Below are 24,215 nucleotides of genomic sequence, written 5' to 3'. Positions count from 1 at the left end.
AGGCCTAGTTGTCCTGAGGCCTGTGGGGTTCTAGTTCCCCAGACAGGGATTAAACCTGCTTTGATCAAACCCTGCTTTGGAAGGTGGATTCTTAACCCCTGGACCACCAGGGAAGTCCCAAGACTGTGACATTTTTGTACAGGTATTTTATGTCGGTGTAACTTTTGTCTGATCTGTTCATTACTAGGCAGGATGTATAAATGTCTCACTGGCAGATTTGCCCATTTCCCTTGTAATTCTGTTAATTTTTGCTTTCTGTATTTTGAGGCTATAAGGTACATCTCCCGGTGTGTGAGCTAGAAACTGATAAGTAATCTACACCTGGGTATTTATGAACTCTGCCCCATCCCAAACTTCTGCCTCCCCCAGCTTGGGGTGACTACCAGCCTGTGCAGCTTGTTTCTTTTTCTCCCCTTGCTTCCCTGGTGGCTCAGACAGTAAAGAATCTGCCTGCAATCCGGGAGACCCAGGTTTGATTCTGGGTCAGAAAGATCCCCTGGAGAAGGAAATGGCTACCCACTCCAGTCCTCTTGCCTGGGGAATCCCAAGGAGAGGAGCCTGACGGGCTACAGTCCAGGGGGCTGCAAAGAGTTGGACACGCCTGTGCGACTGACAACACTTTCACTTTCACATGTTTTCCCATTGGTGGGTTTGTGAGTTACACTAATTCTATATTCTTTAGGTGGTTTTCTTGAAAATATACCTAAGAAAGAAATTTCAGGACTTCTCTGATAGTCCAGTAGTTAAGACACTGAGCTTCTAATGCAGGGGGCACAGGTGTGATCTCTGGTCAGTGAACTTTTAAGATCCCTACATGCCATGCACTGCAGCCAAAAAAGAAAAAAAATCTTATTTATTCCTAAATCTACTCTCCTCCTAATAATCCAAGGAGCTTCAACGTCAGTCACCCTCTTCTTTTTTTTTTTTACCCTCTTGCATACATTTAATTAAGAAAAAAAATACTTTGGTTGCTTCATGCAGCATGCAGGATACAGTGGCTGGTATATGCAGGTGCGCAACAAAAATGCATCGTATAATGGAATGAGTAAGTTGAAGGTAGATGTGCTGAATGACTATCCTCAGCGCCACAGAAGAGTGGTTTTCTGAAGTTTTTGGATTTCACTAGCCAGTAAGTTAGAAAAGAAAGAGAAAAAAAGGAAGAAAACTAACTTTGATCATATATGGAATTTCAAAATATCTACCATAAGCATTTCAAAAAATAAGATGTATTTAATACTGTAAAACTAGGAAGCACATACTAGGATCATATTTCCTTTATGGGAAACTCTCTACATTGTGTCTTAAAATTTCATTTCCTAATCGGGAAGATCCCCTGGAGGAAGAAATGACAACCCACTCCAGCATTCTTGCCTGGAAAAGCCCGTGAACAGAGGAGCTTGGGGAGGTACAGTCCATGGGGTCACAAGGGTCGGACACAACTTAGTGACTAAACCACCATCACCACCACCACCACCACCACCAAAAGGAACCCCCCCACCAATGCAGGAGAAGTAAGAGACTTGGGTCCAATCTCTGGGTCGGAAAGATCCCCTGAAAGAGGGCATGGCAACCCACTCCAGGATTCTTGCCTGAAGAATCCCACGGACAGAGGAGCCTGACGGGCTACAGTCAGTGAGGTCGCAAAGAGTCGGACACGACTTGGTATAGTTTCCAGCACAGCTAATGAGCGGCTCCTAGTCACAGCTGGGCTCCTGGGAGGGTCACCGGCGCGGCGAGCTCTCCCGCACAGGAGAGGGGACACACGGCCCACCAGCCTCACAGCCACCTCTTGTCGGAAGGACGAAGGGCCACAGGCTGGAGCCCCGGTTGAGTTACCAGGGCTCAAGAGATGCTGTAATTTCTCCTGTGTCACACTGCACAGAGAGGCCAGAAAGAGTCCCCTTTCTTGGGGAAGGTTTGCTGCAGAGCTTGTGAGCTCAAACCCGACCCCCGGGCTCAGTGCTGCCTGCCCGGTGGACGCGGACACGGGCAACCTCAGCGCAGGGACTGGGGGCCATCCCAGCGGGATGAATTCGGGCCGAGGTGGGTCAAACTGTCGCTCGCCGGCCTGTCCAGAGTCCTTCCGTGAGGGTGCACAGCTGGGAGTCGGGTAAGGTCAGGGAAGGGCGTGGTCTGCTCGGGGGCGGGGCCTTCCCGGGTGCGCGGCAAAAGCGCCGGGGGCCAGACCTGCAGGGGGCGTAGTCTGTTCGGGGCGGGGCCTTCCGGGGCACGAGCAGCAGTCACCGGGCCTCGGCTGGCGGCGGGGCGTGGCTATGCTCGGTTCCGGGGCGTGGTCTTCTCGGGGGCGGGGCCTTCCCGGGTGCGCGGCAAAGGCTCCCGGCTTCCCGGGGCCAGACCGGCGGCGGGGCGGGGCCAGGCCTGCAGGGGCGGGGCCTGCGGCGGACCGGCGGCGGCGGCGGCGGCGGCGGCGGCGGCGCGGGGCCATGGCGGCCGGCGAGCCTAAGGCCGGCGGGCGGGCGCTGCGCGCGGCGCAGGTGGACGACGTGGCGTCGGCCTCCAACTTCCGCGCCTTCGAGCTGCTGCACCTGCACCTGGACCTGAGGGCCGAGTTCGGGCCGCCGGGGCCAGGCCCGGGCAGCCGCGGGCTGAGCGGCTCGGCGGTGCTGGACTTGCGCTGCCGGGCGCCCGGCGGCGCCACGGAGCTGCGGCTGGACTCGCACCCGTGCGTGGACGTGACGGCGGCGGCCCTGAGGCGGGGGCGGCCGGAGCCGGGGCGGCCGGAGCCGGAGCCTGAGCCGCTGCCGGTGTGCACGCAGCCGTTCTCGCACTACGGCCAGGCCCTGTGCTTGCGCTTCTCGCAGCCCTGCGCCGCAGGCGAGTGCCTGCAGGTGCGGATCACCTACCGCGTCGGCGAGGGACCCGGGGTGAGTACCCGCAGCCCCCGCGCCTCCTCGTGCAGGCGCGCCTCCTCGGCCAGGTGACTCCCCACCCCCCGCCTCTGGTCCTGCTGGTCTTCAGCCAGATGCCTCCGCCCCCTCCCCGCCGTCTCTAGCCCCCTGCGTCCTCCAGGCTGGACAGCAGACGGTTCCCGAGCTGAGTTTAGGGCTGTCGGTGCGCCCGGCCTGGGCTGGGCCCTGGTGGTGCTCTGCTCGGGGGCAGCCCTGAAGACGCTGGCTCGTTACCCGCTGCTGACTCAGCCCATTGTTGCAGGTGCCCGTCTAGTGCCCGAGGCAGGAACAGCTCCGAGACTGGGCACTTACTATTTATTGTTTCCTCCTGGATGTGATGAACAAAAGAATTTGAGTAAAAGTGAAAACCAGAATTAGGGTGGACCAGGCTTTGTAGCAGAGAAGGCAATGGCAACCCACTCCGGTACTCTTGCCTGGAAAATCCCATGGACGGAGGAGCCTGGAAGGCTGCAGTCCATGGGGTCGCAGAGAGTCGGACACGACTGAGCGACTTCCCTTTCACTTTTCACTTTCATGCATTGGAGAAGGAAATGGCAACCCACTCCAGTGTTCTTGCCTGGAGAATCCCAGGAACGGCACAGCCTGGTGGGCTGCCGTCTGTGGGGTCGCACAGAGTCGAACACGACTGAAGCGACTTAGCAGCAGCAGCAGCAGGCTTTGTAATAATTGGCTTTCTCTCTGTTGACTCTTAAATTCTAAACCGGGGTGGGGGAGGTGGGGCAAGTGTAGCAGTTGGAAAGAGCATCTTGTGGGTCCCTCTGTGAGAATCGCAGCCCTTTCTCTGGTGGGGCGGGCGTCCCGCCCACCCAGGAAGCCTGCGCTTCTGGTGCCACTTCCCCTTTTGCTCTTAGAACTGGCTCAAAGGGCATTTCTTTTTCCATCTTCTACCATTAGGGACGTACATGAACCATAAGATAGAATTTGTTTGAAAAATTAAAGTCCAAAGCAGTGTGGATTGACCTCTCAGGCAAAGGAAAAAGCCTGGCCTCTGCGGGTAACTTGCTGTAGAGGAACATGTGGAGCGCGTGGAAATGTGTTTGGTTGCTCTGTTACGTTCTGGTTCGCGGTTGGGGGCAGAAATTAAGGACAATAAGTGAAAAAATTAGGCCTCCTGGGCTTGCTTACCAAAAGTGGCACCTGAAGTTGAATTTCGGAATTAAACAGCTTTCATTTAAGACTTGATGGCAGACACCCATGCTCCCCGGAGAGCTGTCCTTTGCCCTGTGGAGGTCCCCAGTGGGCACAGTTACTGTTCCGCTGTCCGGGGGGCGGGGGGCGCTCACCTTGGTCACCGTGGGCCACGGTGTCTCCTGGATTTGATTCTGCTGTGTGTCGTGCCAGCCCCCTTCATTGTCTTCTCTTCATGTCATTAAAACAAAAGCAAGCAAAACTCAAGCAAAGAGGATGAGTAGGGGATTGTGGTTGAAGGGATGAGAGTCATTGTTTACAGAGCTGAGCCTGACAACAGTTGTCTTTACATAGGTCCTCATACGGTGCCTAGTTCCTCTGACTGCCAGCTCAGTATACTTGTTTTCATCAATAGGATTTATTTTTTTTTAACTGTTTAGATTACCAGGAAAACTGAGCATATAGGACAGTTTCCATAAACCCCCAACACACACGCACACACACACCACACACACACCACACGCACACACACACCACACACACACACATGCACACACACATGTACACACCACACAAACACGCACGCACACACCACACACACACCCCACACACACACGCACGCGCACACACACGCACACCACACATGCACACACCACAAACACACCACACACACACGCACACCACACACACAAACACACCACACACACGCCACACACACACACACACCACGCACACACACATGCACACACACATGTACACACCACACAAACACACACACACACAAACACACGCACACACCACACACACACCACACACACACACGCACACCACACATGCACACACCACAAACACACCACACACACACGCACACCACACACACAAACACACCACACACACGCCACACGCACACACACACCACACACACACATGCACACACATGTACACACCACACACGCACACACCACACACACAAACACACCACACACACACACACATGCACGCACCACACACACACACGCACACCACACACACACCGCACACACGCGCACACACATGCACATACCACACAAACACACACACACACATACACACCACCACCACCACCCCCCTTATTAGCACCTTACGAGTGGGATACACTTGTTACAATTAATGAGCCAGTACTGATACCCTATTATAAACTGGAATCTATAGTATTTCCAGATTTCCTTAGTTTTTATTTTCAATAATTTGTTTATTGAGCAGCTTTCATGTACAAGGTGTTATTAGAGTGTTGGGTCTTTTAAATTTTTCTTTTTTGTATTATAGTTGATTTACAATGTTGGTTTCAGGTGTACAGCAGCCTTAGGTTTTAAAGTGTCCTCTGCTCCAGGGTCCCATCCAGAAATCCAGGTGTGTGTCCCTCTGTCGCGTTTGTGGGCTCCTCTTGGCCGTGATGATTCCTTAGATGTTCCTGTTTTGGTGACTTAGATAGTTTTGAGCAGTGGTGTGCCCCTCTATTGGAATTTATCTTCTGTTTTTTCTCATGATGAGATTGGGGTTATGAAGTTTGCTTGGTTTTCATAGATTATTTTCCTTAGAGCAGTTTCGGTTTCCCAGCGAAGTTGAACGGAGGTTCATAGAGATAAGGTGTCACTTCTGTAACGTCATGTTGAGGGCAATGGTATCGGCCTGATTTATGGCCTCTGTGCTGGCCTCCAGTCACCAGGCTGAAGCACCAGGCTGTTGGGGTCTGCACAGGACGTCTCTCTCTCCCCTGCCCCCACTTCCGTCTTACTGGACTCTGAGTGAGACTTGTTACAGTTTGCGCATGCACACACACACACACACACACACGTGCACACACGCAAAGAAAACCCCAGCTTCCCAACGTGTCTCCCTTATGCCTCTCATAAATCGGTCTCAGCGCCTCTGTGGTTTAAGCCCTTGACCACACACAGCTGCCCGGCTCCATGAAAGCCACATTCCCCGCCCGCCCGTGCTGCTTCCGCCTCCTGGACATTATCTCCCTTCCTTCTGGCTGTTTAAACCCTGCCCGCTGTTGAGGGTGCAGCCTAGGGGTTTTGCTTCCACTCTGAGACCCTCCTGGGGCCCCTCAGCTGCACACGGCATCCGTGTTAGACGTAAGCTCTGCTGTGGGCAGAGTTTGGGTTTGTAATAATGGCTCAGATGTGCCCTCGATTAAGGGCTGACAGAAGACAACTCAGGAATCACAGCTGGGACGTCCCTGGGGGTCCAGTGGCTAAGACTCCACAGTCCCAGTGCAGGGGGCTGGGGTTCGATTCCTGTCCACGGGACTAGATCTTGCACGCTGTAACCGAAAAGATTCCACATGCTGCAACTAAGACCAGGTATAGCCAAGTAATAAACAAGCAAAATAAACATTGGGAGCAGGGGAAGAATCATAGCCAGTGCCTGTAACGTAAAGCACATTGATCCTCCTGCTTTGGCCGGTGGGTTCTTCATCGTCGGCACCACCCGGGAAGCCCCTAACACTCACTCTGAAAGGGTGAATTTCAGGGATGGGAACACCTGTCAGTCAACCTCCTTGCTGTCAGCGTCTGCTTTTCTGTGTCTTTCATCACAAGTTGAAGAACAGCTTCTTCAGCATTTGTTTCTTGGTGAGAAGTTACTACAGTGAGGAGGACACAGGATGGAGGCAGGACCAGGGGGCTGGAGGCAGCTCGGGAATTCTCGAAGCCCAGGGACATGTGCAGAGAAGGCACTGGCGACCCACTGCAGCACTCTCGCCTGGAAACTCTCATGGACGGAGGAGCCTGGTGGGCCGCAGTCCATGGGGTCGCAGAGAGTTGGACACGACTGAGCGACTTCACTTTCACTTTTCACTTTCATGCATTGGAGAAGGAAATGGCAACCCACTCCAGTGTTCTTGCCTGGAGAATCCCAGGGACAGGGGAGCCTGGCTGGCTGCCATCTACGGGGTCGCACAGAGTCGGACATGACTGAAGCGACTTAGCAGCAGCAGCAGCAGGGACACATGAGGCGTGATCCCTTGGTGGTATCTGCCCCGGGAGGTAGACATCGGGCCTCGGCCTGGACTCCAGGGGGATTAAACACGCAGCCGGAGAGAGCTTCTGCTCTGAGCTGTTCCTGGAAGTCCCCTGCAGCCCACGTGGCTGTACCTGCCTGGGGCCCCCCAGGGCTGTCGGCTCTGAGCGGCACGCCCCTCCTCGCAGGTGTGCTGGCTGGCTCCGGAGCAGACGGCGGGAAGGAAGAAGCCCTTCGTCTACACCCAGGGTCAGGCCGTCCTGAACCGAGCCTTCTTCCCGTGCTTTGACACTCCCGCCGTGAAGTGCAGATACTCCGCTCTTCTCGAGGTGAGGGAACCATGTATCCCTGCCCTGGGGATTGGAATGGTCGTCTCCATCAGGTCACCTTTCGGGGACGCTTACAGACCCTCTGAAGAACTCCTCCACCTGCAAAAGTTTTATCTGTGCTAAACCCCATTGGTTGAGCCCTACTTTCTGGAAGCCTCTGTACTTCAGGTGGACTGCAGGCTGCCGTCATCACTGGGCAGGTTGCTGATGGAAAGCAGCCTCTGTCCAGGTGAGAGCTCGCCGGTGTTCTCTGTCCTCAGGTCCCAGATGGCTTCACCGCCGTAATGAGTGCTGACGCCTGGGAGGAGCGAGGCCCCAATAAGTTCTTCTTCCGGATGAGTCAGCCCATCCCGTCCTATCTGATAGCCTTGGCCATCGGAGATCTGGTTTCGGCTGAAGTTGGACCCAGGTAGGAGACCAAGATCCCGGAGGCAAGACTGGACCAACCTCCAAGCAAGGAGGCCTCTGACCAGCGTGCAGGCCTGTTGGGGGGTTCTTGGGGCAGTGTCGGCCTGTTGGGGGGTCTTGGGGCGGTGTCGGCCTGTTGGGGGGTTCTTGGGGCAGTGTCAGCCTGTTGGGGGGTTCTTGGGGCGGTGTCGGCCTGCTGGGGGGTTCTTGGGGCGGTGTCGGCCTGCTGGGGGGTCTTGGGGCGGTGTCGGCCTGTTGGGGGGTTCTTGGGGCGGTGTTGGCCTGTTGGGGGGTTCTTGGGGCAGTGTCGGCCTGCCCCGAGTCCGGGCTTTTCTGCGGCACAGGGTGCGGCGTGAGGGCATCAGAGGACTCTTTCCCCCTCCTCCCTCCCATCCTGTGCTGAGACCCAGTCCTGCCGTGTTCTGGCCCCGTGCAGAGAGCGCTCTGAGCTCAGGCAGCAGTTTTAGGAGGTCGCCTTCTAGCTACGATGTGCGCTTTCTTATCGCTACCAAATCCCCCTGCCTTCTCTGGCGCTTCATTCCTGGAAACACCCGCCTCGCGGTCCCCGTCTCCCTCCCAGGAGGCCCGAGGACGCTGTCCCCTGTCTGCTCCGGATGCAGAGGCCCAGGCTTGGGCCGACTCTGTGAAGGGAGGGGGCTTTAGTGGAGGTGAATAAGGAGTTTGTCAGGTGTAACCAAAGAGAAGTTGACCGGGAGCCTGGGTTCTGCTCATCGTCCTGTCTGCCGGCGCTTTGTCCCGCGGCGGGAGGCTCGGTTGGACGTGGCTCTCCTGGTGGCAGTGCTGTCCTTCGTTCTGCCGGCCCCAGAGGTGCTGGCCGGGCGCCAGGCCGCAGACAGGGCTCGGCAGTGGCACCAGCGCCACGCGCCTCCGCTCCCGAGGTCAGAGGGAGCGCTGGGCAGGCCCGTCGGCCTCCGCTTCCAGCCACGGGCTCCGGGCAGCCCCGGGCCTGTGAGACAAGGGCTCCCTTCCTGGGGGACAGGGCAGTGGGTGACCGGAAGCACGTCAGCCTGCAGCTGCAGGAGAGCAGAGAAGGAGAGGGACGTCTTCCAGGGGTTTCCTCCTGCCAGGTTCTGTTAGGAAGCGGACGAGCTGCTGGTGCGGAGCAAGAACAGTCGTTTCTGAAGACACTGGGCAGACGGGGAGCTGGGGCTCAGTGCGGGGGAGGCCTGCTGCCTGCAGGAGCCCCCAGGGCCCTCCCGGTGCCCGCTCTGCGGGCAGGGCCGGCCCTCAGCTCTGCTGCAGGTCACCTCCCCATGGGCTCCCTGGCTCCCTGGGAGGCTGAAGCCGGCTGGTCCCGCCGGGCTCTAACCCCCGCGCCACCCTCTCTGCATCCTTGTCCGCAGGAGCCGGGTGTGGGCTGAGCCCTGCCTCATCGACGCTGCCAAGGAGGAGTATGACGGAGTCATAGAGGAGTTTCTGGCAACGGGAGAGAAGCTCTTTGGACCCTATGTGTGGGGAAGGTGAGGGGTCACGGGAGCTTCACGTCTGCGGTTCCCGCACCCTGGGGTGCAGGGGCGGGGAGGAGAGGACAGCCAGCCTGACCCACCGTGGCCGTGGCCGTGACCGAGGTGGGCCCAGGGTGGGCGTCTCAGGACAGCGGCGAGCAGGCGGGTGCTGGGTCGGAGATGGGACTCGCTGTGCGGATGTGGCTGACTTAACCTTTCCCGTCACTGGGGGCAGACCCGCTCTCTGTTTGCCGTCTTCAGACTTGAGGTCCCCCTGACAAGAGGCCCCGTCAGGCCTGCCAGTCCCGCGTGGGGAGCTGGGTGCGAGGGAGCCGGTCTCATCCCCCTGGGAAGGGCTGGGAGAGGAGTCCCTGGCACGGGGCACTGGGGACCGCCTGGTGACTGGTGACGGGAGGGAGCCACCCCCAGTGACCGCCCGCCCTGGCAGGTACGACGTGCTCTTCATGCCCCCGTCCTTCCCGTTCGGGGGGATGGAGAACCCCTGCCTGACCTTCGTCACTCCCTGCCTTCTGGCCGGGGACCGCTCCCTGGCCGACGTCATCATCCACGAGATTGCCCACAGCTGGTTTGGGAACCTGGTGACCAACGCCAACTGGGGGGAGTTCTGGCTGAACGAAGGCTTCACCATGTACGCCCAGAGGAGGATCTCCTCCGTTCTGTTTGGTGAGTCGCAGGGACCCATCTCCCCGTTCGGGGCCTGCCAGGCTCCCTCTGGGGTGTCCCGGGGGTGGCGGTGCAGGGGGCCCCTGGACGGCCGTGGAGGCCCGCTCACGACAGTTACGCTTACCACGCCCGGTCCCAGCCTTGACCGGGTGCTTCGCTCACCGCCTGCACTGCTGTGTACGATGCTGTTTTCCCCTCTGATGTGTTCACAAGGCAGAGAGGTGGGAACCAGCTGAAGGCAGACCCTCAAACTGCGCCCAGCCGTGCTTTTGAAATACATTCTCAGCACCGTCTCTTTATTGAAAGCCCACAGTGTCTAGGTGCTTTTTGTTTTTTTTATTCTTTCTCTGATTAAAATCTACCTTGGTACGTATGGGAAAGTACACAGCAAAACATTTACCTGCCGTTTCACCATTCAGAGATGATCGGTGGATGTCCTTTCCGATGTATCACTAGCTCTGTGTGTGTGTGAATCATCAGGCCATACGTGGTTTTAGAACTGTTGTTTTTTGTTACCTTAGTAAAGTTAAATGTTTTCCTGAGTCATTAAATTTTCTTGTACGGATGCAGAAGAATTTAAATTCATAATTTATTCCGTCAGCCTCCAGTTGTAGGTTGGTCTGTAATTTTTTTTTTTTAAATTTAAACAAAAAAAAATCTTAATGTGGTGTTGTTGTTGTTGCTGTTTTGGCCACACCTAGGGGCATGTGGGATCTCAGTTCCCGACCAAGAGTTGAGCCCACACCCCTTGAAGTTGAAGCACACTCTTAGCCACTGAATTGCCAGGGAGGTCCCTCATTTCTCCAACAAAATAATATTCTGGTAAACATCTTTACGCAGGTTCATGTGTATCTCAGGTGATTTCAGTAAATTCTTTGAAACGTGCTTGTCAGGACTTGAACATTTTAAAGGGCTTTTTTTTTTTTAGCACATATTGTCTCCTGCCTCCCAGAAAGTGTATAGAGGTTTATTCTTTCATCAGTGGGCACGGAGCAGGCGGTCTCAGCCGCTGGGAGCCCCGCAGTGGCCTCTGAGCGCTATGCACGCTGGGCCCTGACGCGGGCGGGCTGCCACCCCAGGGCAGAGCGTCTCGCAGGCGGCGTGTGGCTGGTGCGCACCGTCCTGCCAGGAGGAGGCCGGGGACCCGAGGAAAGGCTTGGCGACAGTGTCTCCTGTCGATAGGAACGGTCAGATGGGAAGGTCAGACTCCTGTCTCTGCAGACACCATCACGCTGCACAGAAGGCCCCTGTCAGCGGGACGGTGTGCGGAAGAGAGGCCGAGGGTCGGCTGGCCACAGCCTCCCTGCCCGCGGTCTCCGGGGAGCACCCCGGCTCACAGGGCACCTTGGGGAGGCGCACGTGAGGTGCCAGCTCCTCTTCTGCCCCACAGGGCCCGCCTACACGTGCTTGGAAGCCGCCACCGGCCGGGCGCTGCTGCGGCAGCACATGGACGTCACGGGCGAGGACCACCCGCTGAACAAGCTGCGCGTGAGGATCGAGCCAGGTCAGGGCCCTCCCGCCCCGCCGTGGGCCGGAGCCCTAGCGGCTCCGCCAGCGCACCCCGGTCCCTTGGGCGGGAGGAGCCCCCAAGGCCCTCCGAGCTGCTCCGGCCAGTCCTGAGCACCTCCGTGTTGCCCTGCTTGTCCGGGTCCCTGTCACTCTCGAGGCCCTTTGCCGCCCCCTGTCCTTGGTCATCTCAGCCCCTTGGGGTTTGTCACATGACAGAGAGCGTGACCCAGAAAGCCCGTGACTGCTTCGAGGTTTTTGTTTCCTAACATTGTTATTTCCACGTGTGACTAATTGAAACCTTTCTGTGCAATTGAAGCCTCTGACTCCAATGGAGAGCTCCCTGTGGATGGGCAGTTAGTTAACTTGGCTCCAGAGCATCTGCAGAAACCCCCATTGTTCTGGTGGGCGGCCACACGGGGGGTTGACATGGGGCTGGGAAGACCCCACGAACACAGCAACCCCGGGCTCTTCCTGTCATCCCTCTCGAGACCCTGGAGACAGGTCGGGGTGGGTCAGGAGCACTCCTGGCCGAGCTGCCCTGGGGGTGGGAGTCAGTCGCTCTGAATCCAGAGCTCTCTGCAGGGGTCGACCCAGATGACACCTACAACGAGACCCCCTACGAGAAGGGCTTCTGCTTCGTCTCCTACCTGGCCCACCTGGTGGGTGACCAGGGCCAGTTTGACGACTTCCTCAAGGTAATCAGCTCAAGGGGAGGGGGCCCCGCTGGGTGGGGAGTGGGGGCTCTGGGCAGCTGACTGTGCCTCCCCTTCGTCCTCACAGGCCTACGTGGACGAATTCAAGTTCCAGAGCATCTTAGCTGACGACTTCCTGGACTTCTTCCTGGACTCTTTCCCTGAGCTGAAGAAACAGAGGGTGGATTCCATCCCGGGTGAGCAGAGGAGCCGGCCCAGGGCTTCCAGGAGGTTGTGCAGGGTGGGGTCTGCTTCCCGCCCTGAGGGACCAGTGTGTCCCCTGGGGGTGGCGCTCTGGGGTGGCCCGGGGCCCCACAGAAGGACCTCCGCCACCCCCACTTCCTTCCCCCATTCGGCCTTTCTGCTCCTCTCTGCCCTCTGGATTCCCTGTCTCTGAGACACACAGTCAGATCCTGAGCCCTGCCCAGGCCACTGCCGCCCCAAGGGGCTCCCTGGGCAGGACCAGGGCAGCTGCCCTGCCTGGGGAGCCGGTGGGAGGCCTGCTTCCTGGGGGCGAGCACTGCCTGTGGCCCGGAGGCTTGCCCCTGCTCCCTGCTCTTTGCTGGGCCCCATCCAGCCAGCTCCCCCGCCGGCTGGGAGGGCGGGGCTCCTGGCTGCTGAGGGCGGGACCCCAGAGCACAGGAGCCTCAGCATAGCTGCTCTGCTCGTGGGGGTGGGCTGTGTCCCCTGTCGTCCTGAGGGCTCATTTCTGCACAGAATAGGCCCAGGTGGGAAGGGGGGCAGCCGGGGCTGTAGGCGTCACGGGGGCTGGGACCCCGCAGAGCAGTAGCCGTGTGGGCAGTGGTGTCCGCCTTGGGGGAGCACTTGGGGCTGATGGAGGTGGGAGGTCTCGGGAGCCCCGGCAGGCTGGCCGTGGCACTGCCGGGGAGTTCTGACAGGGTCTTCTCTTCTGCCAAGCAGGATTGGAGTTTGATCGCTGGCTGGACACCCCGGGCTGGCCACCTTACCTCCCGGACCTCTCCCCCGGGGACTCGCTCATGAGGCCGGCTGAGGAGCTGGCCCAGCTGTGGGCGGCCGAGGAGCTGGACCCGAGGGCCATCAATGCCATGCCCACCTCTGCCTGGAAAACCTACCAGCTGGTGTACTTCCTGGATAAGATCCTGCAGAAGTCCCCGCTCCCTCCTGGTGAGAAAGGGCGGGCCTCTAGACACCTGTTGGGGGCGGGGCGGGGGGGGCGGGCCAGCATGGGGTGGAGTGTCCACACGCGTGAAGCCAGCGGCTCACGGGGTCCTTGGCTGTGCGGGGCAGTCTCCCTTGCCGTGACACCCTCTCATCCCCCTGGCTGCTCTGTGAGCCCGGGGCACCAACAGCTTACTCAGCTGGTAGGTGGGGTGGGGTGCAGCTCCGCCTGGCCCCCGCCCTTCAGCACGAGTGCCCTGTTGCTTCTCAGCCAGAAATAGTACCAAGGGCTGCACCCCAGAAAAGCCGGCTAGCCCGTGCTGGTGCGAGGCACGGTGGGCAGAGCGTCTGGGGCACACGCTCTGGTCTGGGGAGGAAGACTGTTGGAGGTTGGGATGATACATGTATACATTTTATCTTATAGTTTTAAAAACTTTCATTGGCGAATAATTGCTTTACAAAATCATGTTGGTTTCTGCTGTACATCAGCGTGAATCTGCCATAAGTATACATGTGTCCCGTCCATCTTGAACCTTCCTTCCGGCCCGCTGATATACTTTTTTTAATGCTTATTTTATTTACTTATTCATTTGGCTGCGCTGGATCTTAGTTTTGGCGTTCGAATTCTTTAGTTGCGGCATGTGGTATCTACTTCCCCAGGCAGGGGTTGAAGCTGGGCCCCCTGCTTCGGAAGCGCGGGGTCTTAAGCACTAGCCCACCAGGGACGGCCCCCTCTGTGTGACGTCAAGGGAAGGTGGTTGGAAGAGCTGTGGAGCTGGGGCAAGCACACGTCCAGGGCGCGACTGCGTCGGGCCCAAAGGCTCAGGATGAGTGGGTGCCTGGAGCCCTCAGAGACGTGACTCTGGAGCTCCTGGAGGCCACGGCCTCCTCGGCGTGGGGCTCTGCTGGCAGTCTTTCATGACCCGTTTCTTTTCTCCAGGGAACGTGAAGAAACTTGGAGAGACGTACCCAAAGATCTCAAACGCCCAGAATGCAGAGCTGCGGCTGCGATGGGGCCAGATTGTCCTCAAGAATGACCACCAGGAGGACTTCTGGAAAGTGAAGGAATTCCTGCACAGCCAGGTGGGTGCCCCCGGCTCCCTGTCCCCCTCGGGCACACGGTGGGCAGGGCCATGCAGGCTGCCATCTCTGAGGCAAAGGGCCTGGCAGGTCCCGAGAGCAGGCTGTGGTGCCGCCCTGTGGGGGAGACGGCCCGGTCTGTGCACCTGTGCTGGTTAGCTGGAGAGGCCCAAGGGGAGGGGCTGGTCAGCGTTGACCGGACGCTGGGAGGGAGGCGAGACGGGTCATGCATCAGCCAGGCCGGTCTGGGGAGAGGCCAGTGGCTAGGAGAAGCGAGGGAAGCTGAGCAAAGGGTCCGGCCACCTGGGGAGGCCTGTGCTTGAGGGTTCAGAGGCCAGCCGGCCTGCTGGGGAGGTCGTTCCCTGACTCCAGAGCAGGGCAGGAGCCTGGGGCCAGGCTGGGTCAGGCTGCCTCCCGAGCCCCGGAGCCTCCCGCCTCGGGTCAGCATCCTGTGTGTGACCGTTCGGTGCGGATGTGCGGGCACGGCTTCCTTCTTGGCTGCGGCTGGTCCTCCGGAGCCCCGTTTGAGGGTTAGGCACTGCAGTCCTGGCCGTGTGCTGCTGCCTCGGACCTCTGACCTCTTGGAGCTCTGAGATGTGGAGCCTCCTGCGTGCCCACCCACTCGGTTCTGTCGCGTGTGGACATATCCAGGAACGTGACCGTGGAGACCTAGCCGTGTGGGTCTGTGGCCTCTGAGAAGATTCCAGAACACAAGGCCTTGTGTCTGGGAAGCCCCCCACCCCTTCCAGCACTGAAATCCACATCCCTTTGGGCCCTGGGGCAACAGGAGGCTGGGTCGCAGACCCACTGGGCTGTCAGATGGGCCCCGGGACGGAGCTGGGGCAGACCCTTGAGCTGGCCGACAGGCCCTGACAGACCCTGAGCACGAGCCGTCTCTCGCAGGGGAAACAGAAGTACACCCTCCCGCTGTACCACGCCATGATGGCGGGCAGCAAGGCCGCCCAGGCCCTCGCCAAGGAGACCTTTGCCGCCACAGCTCCCCAGCTGCATAGCAACGTGGCGCACTACGTCCAGCAGATCGTGGAGCCCCTGGGCAGGTAGAGGCTCCGCCCCGGCCTCTGCAGGCTCCGCGCACAGCAGCTGCTCCCGGTCAAGGCCCCACGAGGGCACCTGTTCCCTGACGCTGGGCTTCTGCTCTGACGGGCCGGCCCTGGACCCAGCCTGTGACCGAGAACCTCCCTGCTCCCTGGGCTGGGGGTGGCAGGCCTCCCCACCGCACCGGGGTCTCGGGAGAGCAGGAAGGGTTTTCTTTTTTCTTTCTTTTTTTATTCTTTAATTTTTTTTGCTGATTCTTGAAATACTGTGCCAAGGGCTGATTTCTGGAGATTCTTTTTTCAGGTTTAATCATTATTTTAATAAATATTTTTAAACGAAAGGTATTCTGGTGGCTGAAATTCCTTCTCCCAGGCCCTGCTCTGTTCTGAGCAGGTCAGGGCAGAATGTTCTCCCCGTCCTTCGGGGGCCCGGGCTGGAGGTGGCGTGCCCCTGAGCTGTGCGGAGCAGGGCTGCATGGGGCTCTGTGGAATGTGTCCACGTCAGTGGCAGCCACGCTCCCAGAGGGGGCAGGCCCTCCTCTGCAGGCCTCGCCCCCTCTGTAAGGCGCTGAGATGGCTGAGCCCTGGAGTGTTTTCTCTGCCCCGCCAGGTCCCGGGTCTGCAGCTCGGTGTGTGGTCAGAAGTAGAGTCTGCCCAGAACTTCGGCCCAAGCTCTGATTGATTTCCAAGTGGGGATCGAAGCAGTTAGCAACCTGGGGTGGGGGGAGGGTCACAGAGAAGCACTTAAATATCTCCAAGTGGGTCTTCCTAGAGCCAGGCTCTGTAGCTCTTGTGGCTCTGTACTGGTGGCGAGGTCCGTGAAGGACCCCCACCCTGTCCAGCAAACTGTCTCCTTGGCTGGGTCAGGGCTGCCCCGGCTGCTGTTACAGGCGAGGACTGCCGTGGCCCCGGGACGCCTCAGCGTCCAGGCGCTCAGCCTCGGTTCCGTGTGGACCCCAGGATGTGTGATCCCCGGGACACCGAGGACCCTGAGGACCCCTGTGCCCGCATCAGCGTCCAGGTGCTCAGCCTCGGTTCTGTGCTGACCCCGGAGCTCTGTGGACCCTGAGGCCCTTCCTCAGCCGGGGTCGAGTCCAGTGGCACAGCAGGCACCTTGAGCTATCACCCCCCACTGCGCCCTGCCGGGGGGGCCCGTCTGCTCTCAGAGCTCAAGGTGGGCCCCCATATCGTCCCTGCCCCATCCTGGAGGTAAGCTGGGCTCTGTCCAGGCAGAGAGGGTCCGGGGGGCCCTGGCCCACACCACCCCCTGCCACAGCCCTGGCCTGGCCCCCGCCTGCCTTCACTCTCACAGGCTGACCCTGGAGGGAAGGCTTGTCTGCCCGCTTGTCCTGTGCAGCCCCTGCAGGCCTGCCCCCGCCAAGGCCCTCTTGGGTCACAGCCGCGGCCGCCGCTGCCCTGGAGGGCCGGCTCAGGAGCACGTGAGCGTGAGTCGTCCTGAGGCTGGAGCCGGTTCGCCCACATTCCAGGGCTGGGGTAGAGGGCGTGCCTCGGGCTGTGGGGGAGGCTGGAGGGCTGGGGAGCTCTCCCCGCCTCCCAGTCTGGCCTGGCCCCCCACGTCTGGGCCGAGGGAGGGGCTGGGACCTCAGTGCCAGAGCGGGGTACCTGTCCTCCTGGGGGTTAAAGTAAGGCAGGGGTGCCCTCTCGGGAGACTGAGCAGGAGCCATCCCAGCCCTGGCGCTGACCAAGGAGGAGGGCGAGGGGTGCTCAGATGTTGCATCTTTGACGTGTAAAAAAAACATCTGGAGAAGACCCAGGGCTATCAGGCCCACAGAACCTTGTCTTCAAGGGTGGGAAATGGAAGAGACCCCTGGGTCCGACCCCTGGCTGCCCCCACGCAGGCCTCCGTGGTCTCGGGACAGCCCTTGTGGTTACGGCTGAGCTCATGGAGGGGCCATGGGTGGGAGGGGTCCCCTGCCCACAGGGAGGGCGAGGGCGTCTGCGGGGAGCACCAGCTGGGGATTCAAACCTCAGCCCCACTTCACCAGCCCGCCTGGCCCGGGTGAGTCTGTGGGCCACCAGCTGCCACCCTGAGAGCCCTGCTGAGGGTCAGATGGGGCCTGCTCCCTGAAGAGCACCCAGCTGGGCCCAGGGAGCCGGGCCTCCGACGCTAGAGGGCAGCAGGCCAGTACCGGTCGGGCCAGGCAGATGGGTAAGCACAGCCGCGCGGGTCTGGCCCCCTCACTTACGGCCCCAGAGGCGGCTCTGTCGGGAGCAGGGAAGTGGGGGGTCCTTCTGACAGCGCCAGGGCTCCCAGACACGGCTGCAGCAACCCCGAGGCTCAGGTGGCGTCAGGCAGGCAGGGGGTGCCGAGACCTTGCCCCCAGCCTCCTGCCAGCGGTGGGCCCATGGCTGGGGCCCTGCGGCCGCCGTTCCAGCAGCCCTGAGTGTTGCCCTGCGTCCGGAGTCTTCCCCAGACCTCCGCCCCCTCCCTGCCTGCCCTGCCTGCCTGCTGGCCCCTAGTGCTCAGTCCTGCAGGTAGCCTTCCTGACCCAGCCCTGACCCCCGTCCCCTCCCCTCCCCTCTACCCAGCCCCAGCCTGGCCCCCCTGAGGAATTTCCTGAGCAGAGAGGGCACATGCCCACCCAGCGGCTGCCCGCCCAGGCCACTGCCCTGGGCCCAGCCCCAGAGGGTGCGGGTGACGGGCCTGACAATCATTAAACCAGCCAGGCCTGACTTCCCAGCACCGCAGGCCTGGATCCCAGCCAAGTGGCACAAAGTATGCAAATCACCTGGGCCAGGAGCCCCGTCTAAAGGCCAGGAAATCCCCTCGGCCAATGAGCCGCCAGCTCAGGTTACCGTGGGCGCCTATAAAGGCCCGGGTGCGGGCGGAGCTCCAACGCCCCTACTGAGCGCCCTGGGAGCGCGGCCGGAGCCTCAGTTACCTGGCTACCTGGCGGGCCCCTTCCCCTGGATTTCCTCCTCCGGCAGCCCCTAGCCTGCCTGCCACACCCTCAGCTGCCACGGTAGGACCCCCGCCTGGCCCGGGGGATGGGGAGGGGCTGGTGGAGCTCGGTTCTGAACCTGCGCAAGTGGGAATGCCGGGCCATGTCCTGATGGCAAGGGAAGGACAGAGTGGCCGTGGTGGCCGGTCCCTCCCACAGACCCCGGTGGGCAGAGCAGGGAGCCCGGCCTGGTGCCCTGCTCACCACATGCTCTCACCCCACTCTGAGACCTTGGAGCCTTTCTGGAGGAGAGCTTGTCCCAAGACAGGCTGACCTTCCCGCCCTTGGGGCTCTAACTGCCCCAGGCCTGGTGGGAGCAGGATCGCCTGCGGGTGAGGCAGGGTGCGGGCCTCACCAGCCTCCCCCTCTCCCAGGGAGCCCCATGGCTGCGACCTGTGAGATCAGCAACGTTTTCAGCAACTACTTCAGCACCATGTACAGCTCAGACGACCCCACTCTTGCCTCTGTGCCCCCTGCGCCCACCTTTGGGGCCGATGACCTGGTGCTGGCCCTGGGCAGCCCGCAGATGGCCCTGGAGGGCACAGGTGGGTCTCAGGAGGGGCTGGGCATTTGGGGCAAGAGCCTGGGACAGGCAAGGATCCGGCAGGGGGCCGGCTGGGGTGTTGGGACTTGGGGGTACCTGCCTGGGGGCGTGCTAGCCCCCTTCCTGGTCGGAGGAGGGGGGACCCCGGGAATCCCCAGCGGGCGCCAGAGGGGGCTGACCCTTGACTGTGCCGGCCCCTTGCAGAGAAGTCCAGCTGGCTAGGGGAGCAACCCCAGCTGTGGTCCAAGGCGCAGGTCCTGGACTGGGTCAGCTACCAGGCGGAGAAGCACAGATGCGACCCCGGCACCATCGACCTCTCACGCTGCGAGCTGGACGGGGCGGCCCTGTGCCGCTGCGCACCCGAGGAGCTGCGCCTGCTGTTCGGGCCCCTGGGGGACCAGCTCTACTCGCAGCTGTGGGACCTCAGTGAGCGCCCCCACCCCGGCAGGGAGGCTGGTTGCCCCAGGGAGGGGAGGGGAGCTGTGCCGACTCTCTGAACTCTGCCCCCTCATCCTCAGCTTCCAGCTTCCCTGACGAGCTCAGCTGGATCATGGAGCTTCTGGAGAAGGACAGCCTGGCCCTCCAGGAGCCTCTCGGCGAGCAAGGGCCCTTCGGTGAGAGCCCTTCCTCCATCCTTCCCCAGCCTGACGGCCCCCAGCTGGGAGAGCCAGGGCCCCCTCTGACCGCTCACCTCTGCCCCCCAGACCAGGGAAGCCCCTTTGCCCAGGAGATGCTCGAGGACTGCAGGCAGGCCAGCCCCACCTACCCAGGCAGCTTCGGCGTGAGGGCACCCTCCCCGGGCAGCTCCGACGTCTCCACCGCAGGTGAGCCCTCCCTCGGGCGTCTGCTCTCCCGGATGTCCCGAGCCCTGGTCTCCACGGGCCACCAACGCCCAGGCTTTCTGAGAGGACAGGCCCTGGCTGGGCAGTGCTCGGGTTGCTAGGGGCTCACTCTGGCCCGCCCCCCAGGGACTGGCGCGTCTCAGAGCCCCCACGCCTCGGACTCTGGTGGAAGTGACGTGGACTTGGATGCCCCGGACAGCAAGCTCTTTCCCGGGGGTGAGCAGAGGGGGCCTCCTGGCCCCCAAGGGTGCCCCCTGGCCCCCAAGGGTGCCCCCCTCCCCTGCTCTCCTCTAGGGTTTCCTGGAGGGAGGCTGCCCCCCAGCCCCCAGCCCTCCCACTCCTGACCTTCTGCCCCACCCCCACCAGACGGCTTTCCTGACTACAAGAAGGGGGAGCTTAAGCACGGGAAGCGGAAAAGGGGCCGGCCCCGAAAGCTGAGCAAAGAGTCCCGAGAGTGTCTGGAAGGCAAGAAGAGCAAGCACGGTGAGTGGGCACCCAAGGGTTGGGGGGCCACATCGTGGGGGGCCCTGGGCTGGGGGCGAGGTGAGGCCGGCTGGCCCTCTCTCCTCCTGATCGGGGCCCTCCACGTGCTCAGGCCATGGGTCCAGCATGCAAGTGGGTCACACCCTAATGGCCAGGCCTGGCTAGGGGGTCCTGTGTGGGGGCAGCGACGGCTACAGGAGGAAGGCCTCGGGCTGGACTCCAGCCTTCCTGCCTGAGGGACACACTGCTGGCGGTGCCAGCAGGCTCAGGCATGGACAGAGGCTTGGCCGCTGGAGGCCCCACCCCCTGAGGGCTCTGCAGGGGTGGCCCTTCCACACCAAGCTCCTACCTGCTGGCCTCAGGCCATCAATGGGCTCCCGCCCCTGGAGCTACCAGGAGGGTCCCACAGCTCGTTCCCCTCCACACACAGGGGGCCTGTTTGCTTCTAGGGTTATTTTTTCAAGAAGCTGCCCCTCATCCCCCAGGCAGGGGCCAGCTCCGTCCCCTTCCTGTTGAGCTCTCACCACCCACTGGTGTATTTACTTTTTTATCATTCCTCCTCCAAACTGTGAGCTCCTTAAAGTGGTGCCACTGTGTCTCAACGGCTCTTGTATCCCAGCTAGACGTTGATCAGTCTTTGAGCAGGTTAAACCTCTGTGCCATGTGACACGTGGTCCTACTGGAGCTCCCCTGGCTGTCTAGTGGGGTAGGCAAGGAGGGAGGCAGCCATCAGTAGACCATGTGCTGGGCCAGGCGGCAGTTGGGGGAGCCACAGGTGCCTGGGCCGCTGGCTGATGGAGCTTGGCCTTGTAGCCCCCAGAGGCACCCACCTGTGGGAATTCATCCGTGACATCCTCATCCACCCGGAGCTCAACGAGGGCCTCATGAAGTGGGAGAACCGGCAAGAGGGTGTCTTCAAGTTCCTGCGCTCAGAGGCTGTGGCCCAGCTGTGGGGCCAGAAGAAGAAGAACAGCAGCATGACCTATGAGAAGCTGAGCAGGGCCATGAGGTGGGCAGCTTCGGGTGCCGTCAGGGTCCCACCCCTCAGGCCAGCGTGAGTCCCCTGTGGCGAGGAATCGCAGGGCCTGCCCCTCGTGTGGACGAGCGATGGCCTGGGATGCAGCTGACTGGCCTGCAGCACATACTGAACTTGATCTCACAGGCATTTCTGTCATCTGTAAGGCTTGTCCCATGAAAGGCACTTGATGGTGAACAGGGCATTAGCCATGGCCCACACCATTGAAGTAATTAAGCTGCTTGTCTCTGGACCTCAGTTTCCTCCCAGACCATCACAAAGGTTTCCTCCAGCCCCCAGACCACACTGCTCCATGCAGAGTCCCGGGGAGGGTCAGGTGCCCCCAACAGAGCCGGGTGAGGGAGCGAAGACTCCTCCTGTGTGGGACGTGGTTCAGGCCCATTTCCCCTGGGCCAGAGCCCAGCAGGCAGGTCACCTGAGGACCCTGGGCAGGTCAGCCTCTGCCTGGCACCTCTGACCACCTGTCCCCCTCAGGTACTACTACAAGCGGGAGATCCTTGAGCGGGTAGACGGCCGGAGACTTGTCTACAAGTTCGGCAGGAACTCCAGCGGCTGGAAGGAGGAGGAGGTGGTGGGACACAGGAACTGAGGGCCAGACCAACCCTGCAACCACGCTCAACGTGAAGCGCAGCCCCTGGGAGGACCGCCCGGCCGTCAGGGCGCAGCCTGTGCCGTGAAGAGCAGCAGGGGCCCTGGGCCCTCAGCGTCGTCCTGGCCTCTGGGGCCGGTGGCCTCACGGTCTGCCCTCCTTTTGGAATTACAAGCCTGGAGTTTGAGGTGACTGTGCACTGGCCGTCGCTGCACGTGCAGCCCCTTCTGCCTGATTGGACCTCATTGGACCCCAGCTGGGGACGCCTGCCTCCTGCAGAGGTTGGATGGGCCGAGGAGGCTGCGGGCCCCGGGGCTTGAGAGGGGGGCCCCCTCTCTCTGGACTGGCTTCCACCTCCCCGCTTGGACTCCGCGGGCAGGGGTCAGAGCACTCCCTAATTTATGTGCTATAAATACGGACATGTACATAGGAATCTATTTTTTTCTAAGACGCTCCCTTCCCACGCCTCCCACACCGGGTGCTGGGGCCACACTGGCAGCCCCAGGCCCTCACAGGCCGGTGAGGGTGGGGCTTCTGCTCCCTCCCCACGTGAAGGGGACGCTCCAATAAAGTGCCTTCTGGACTTTTTCTAACCTTTGTCTTAGCGACCTGTGCACTAAACTCTGCAGCTCTAGCCTGGATGCAGGCAGCAGGGTTGGGAAAGGGGACCAGGGCAGGGCTCTGCTGGCCGGAGGTGAAGGCGGGGCAGATCCTGGGGTGGGCTCCACGTCCCAGAGCTGAGGCTCGAGGGCACAGGGCTGCCGGCTGAGGCTGGGATTGGGTGAGGCCATCCTGCAGACAAGGCGCCGGCCGGGTGACCTGAGCTGAACCAGGCCTCTGCTGCCTGCTTCCCGCGTTGGGCCAGTGTGCATCTGCTGAGGAGTCGGGGGTGCGTGTCCGGCCGCATGGAGTAGATGTCGTGCCTTCCAGCTGAGTCGACGGCAGGCTGAGTAAACGTCAGATAAATCCGAGCTTTTGTTTTCAGACGTGGAATCAGTTATGAGCTCGTAGAGGGAAAAACAAAGCAAGAAGAGCGCTTGAGACCCCCTCCCCAGGAGGCACGGCCCCTGTGACCACCCCCCTAGGAGGCACTGCCCCTGAGACCCCCTCCCCAGGAGGCACTGCCCTGTGACCCCCCCCCCCAGGAGGCACGGCCCCTGTGACCGCCCCCCCCAGGAGGCACGGCCCCTGTGACCCCCCCCAGGAGGCACGGCCCCTGTGACACCCCCCCCAGGGAGGCACGGCCCCTGTGACCCCCCCCCCCAGGAGGCACGGCCCCTGTGACCGCCCCCCTAGGAGAGAGACTGCTCCACGGCCCCAGGGACTCGGCCATGGTCATGGGGAGAGATGCTGGCTCCCAGCGGCTTCTCCAGGGTCGGGGCAGCGGATTCCAGACGGCGCAGCTCCGTGTGCACAGGACGACGCATCTGGGCTCTGAGGGGCCGTCCTGGGCGTCCTCCTGAAGTTTCCCTGTGGGCCAACGATTTCCCGTCAGCACTTTAGAAGGCCACTTGTGGGTCTGAAATGCTCTTTAGTTGTCTTAGAAATATCAGATTATTCACTAAGGGAATGTGGGTAAGGAAGGGATCAGAGGAAAACAGATGCATGTGCATGCACTACACGTGTGAGTGTGTACATGTGTGTGCGTGTACATGTGTGTGCGTGTGTGTACATGTGCGTGCACACGTGTTGGGGAGGGCTCATTCACCTTGGAGGACAGGACCTGGGAGAGGAGGGTGGGGAAGTGGTCGGGAGCGGATGGAGCCATGGGAGAAGCTAGAATCCTCTGGAGTCCTTTGGGTAGAGGCGTCCCTTCTGAAGGGGGTCCGTGGCCGGGGCGGGCGGGGATTTAGCCTCCAGCCGCCCCGCTTCAGCGTGTCTGCTGTCCGCTGGGGTCCCGGCCCAACAATCACCTCATTTCTTGAAAATGGCTGCTCTAGGCACTGTGCTAACCTCTCCAGCCAAGTTATCGGGGTCCTCATGCCCCTGGAGGGGCTGCCTGGCTGCCTGCGTCCATTCTGAGAATGGGCCCCGGGCGCCCAGGACCTCCGCCCCCCGGAGGCACAGGTGAGGGTCTGCTGGGCAGGAGCGCCGGGCCCGCCCTTCCTCCTGTGCCAAAGGGCCGAGGCAGCTGCGCCCACAGTGCGCCGACCTTTGTCCTGCTGTTTGCAGTTTATGGGGCGCTTTCCTCCTTTATCTGCTCTGAGCCGCCCCACAGCCTTCAGAGGGGACTGGGCGGCCCGGGCCCTGCGGGGCTGGACGCTGATGCAAGGTCAGAGGCGGAGACAGGGGTGACCCCAGGCAAGCGGGGCTCTTGCCGGCCTTAGGGGG

The 24,215-nt window shown here is 60.9% G+C and overlaps 2 protein-coding genes across 3 annotated transcripts; both read left to right on the top strand.

The window, feature by feature from the left end:
- Positions 1 to 2,258: 2,258 nt before the first annotated feature.
- RNPEP (arginyl aminopeptidase) lies at positions 2,259 to 15,768 on the top strand. Its single transcript, XM_061383756.1, has 11 exons — positions 2,259 to 2,885; positions 7,253 to 7,393; positions 7,654 to 7,802; positions 9,166 to 9,282; positions 9,716 to 9,951; positions 11,342 to 11,455; positions 12,043 to 12,155; positions 12,241 to 12,349; positions 13,074 to 13,298; positions 14,233 to 14,375; positions 15,276 to 15,768. Exons 1-11 carry the CDS (start codon positions 2,274 to 2,276, stop codon positions 15,432 to 15,434), a joined length of 2,118 nt encoding a protein of 705 aa, XP_061239740.1. The 5' UTR covers positions 2,259 to 2,273; the 3' UTR covers positions 15,435 to 15,768.
- Positions 15,769 to 17,381: 1,613 nt separating this feature from the next.
- On the top strand, positions 17,382 to 22,477 carry ELF3 (E74 like ETS transcription factor 3). Of its 2 annotated transcripts, none has more exons than XM_061383759.1 (9): positions 17,382 to 17,597; positions 18,765 to 18,935; positions 19,139 to 19,360; positions 19,453 to 19,548; positions 19,639 to 19,758; positions 19,903 to 19,992; positions 20,143 to 20,259; positions 21,073 to 21,268; positions 21,770 to 22,477. In XM_061383759.1, exons 1-9 carry the CDS (start codon positions 17,594 to 17,596, stop codon positions 21,882 to 21,884), a joined length of 1,131 nt encoding a protein of 376 aa, XP_061239743.1. In that variant the 5' UTR covers positions 17,382 to 17,593; the 3' UTR covers positions 21,885 to 22,477. The 2 variants fall into 2 exon arrangements, with proteins under 2 accessions (XP_061239743.1, XP_061239744.1); XM_061383760.1 differs by lacking the exon at positions 17,382 to 17,597 and adding an exon at positions 17,627 to 18,411.
- The last annotated feature ends 1,738 nt before the right edge of the window (positions 22,478 to 24,215 follow it).

Source organism: Bos javanicus, chromosome 16, assembly GCF_032452875.1.
Source record: "Bos javanicus breed banteng chromosome 16, ARS-OSU_banteng_1.0, whole genome shotgun sequence".
Taxonomy (NCBI): Eukaryota; Metazoa; Chordata; class Mammalia; order Artiodactyla; family Bovidae; genus Bos; species Bos javanicus.
The sequence above is the reverse complement of the archived record's forward strand: the minus strand, read 5'-3'. Positions and strand labels throughout refer to the sequence as shown.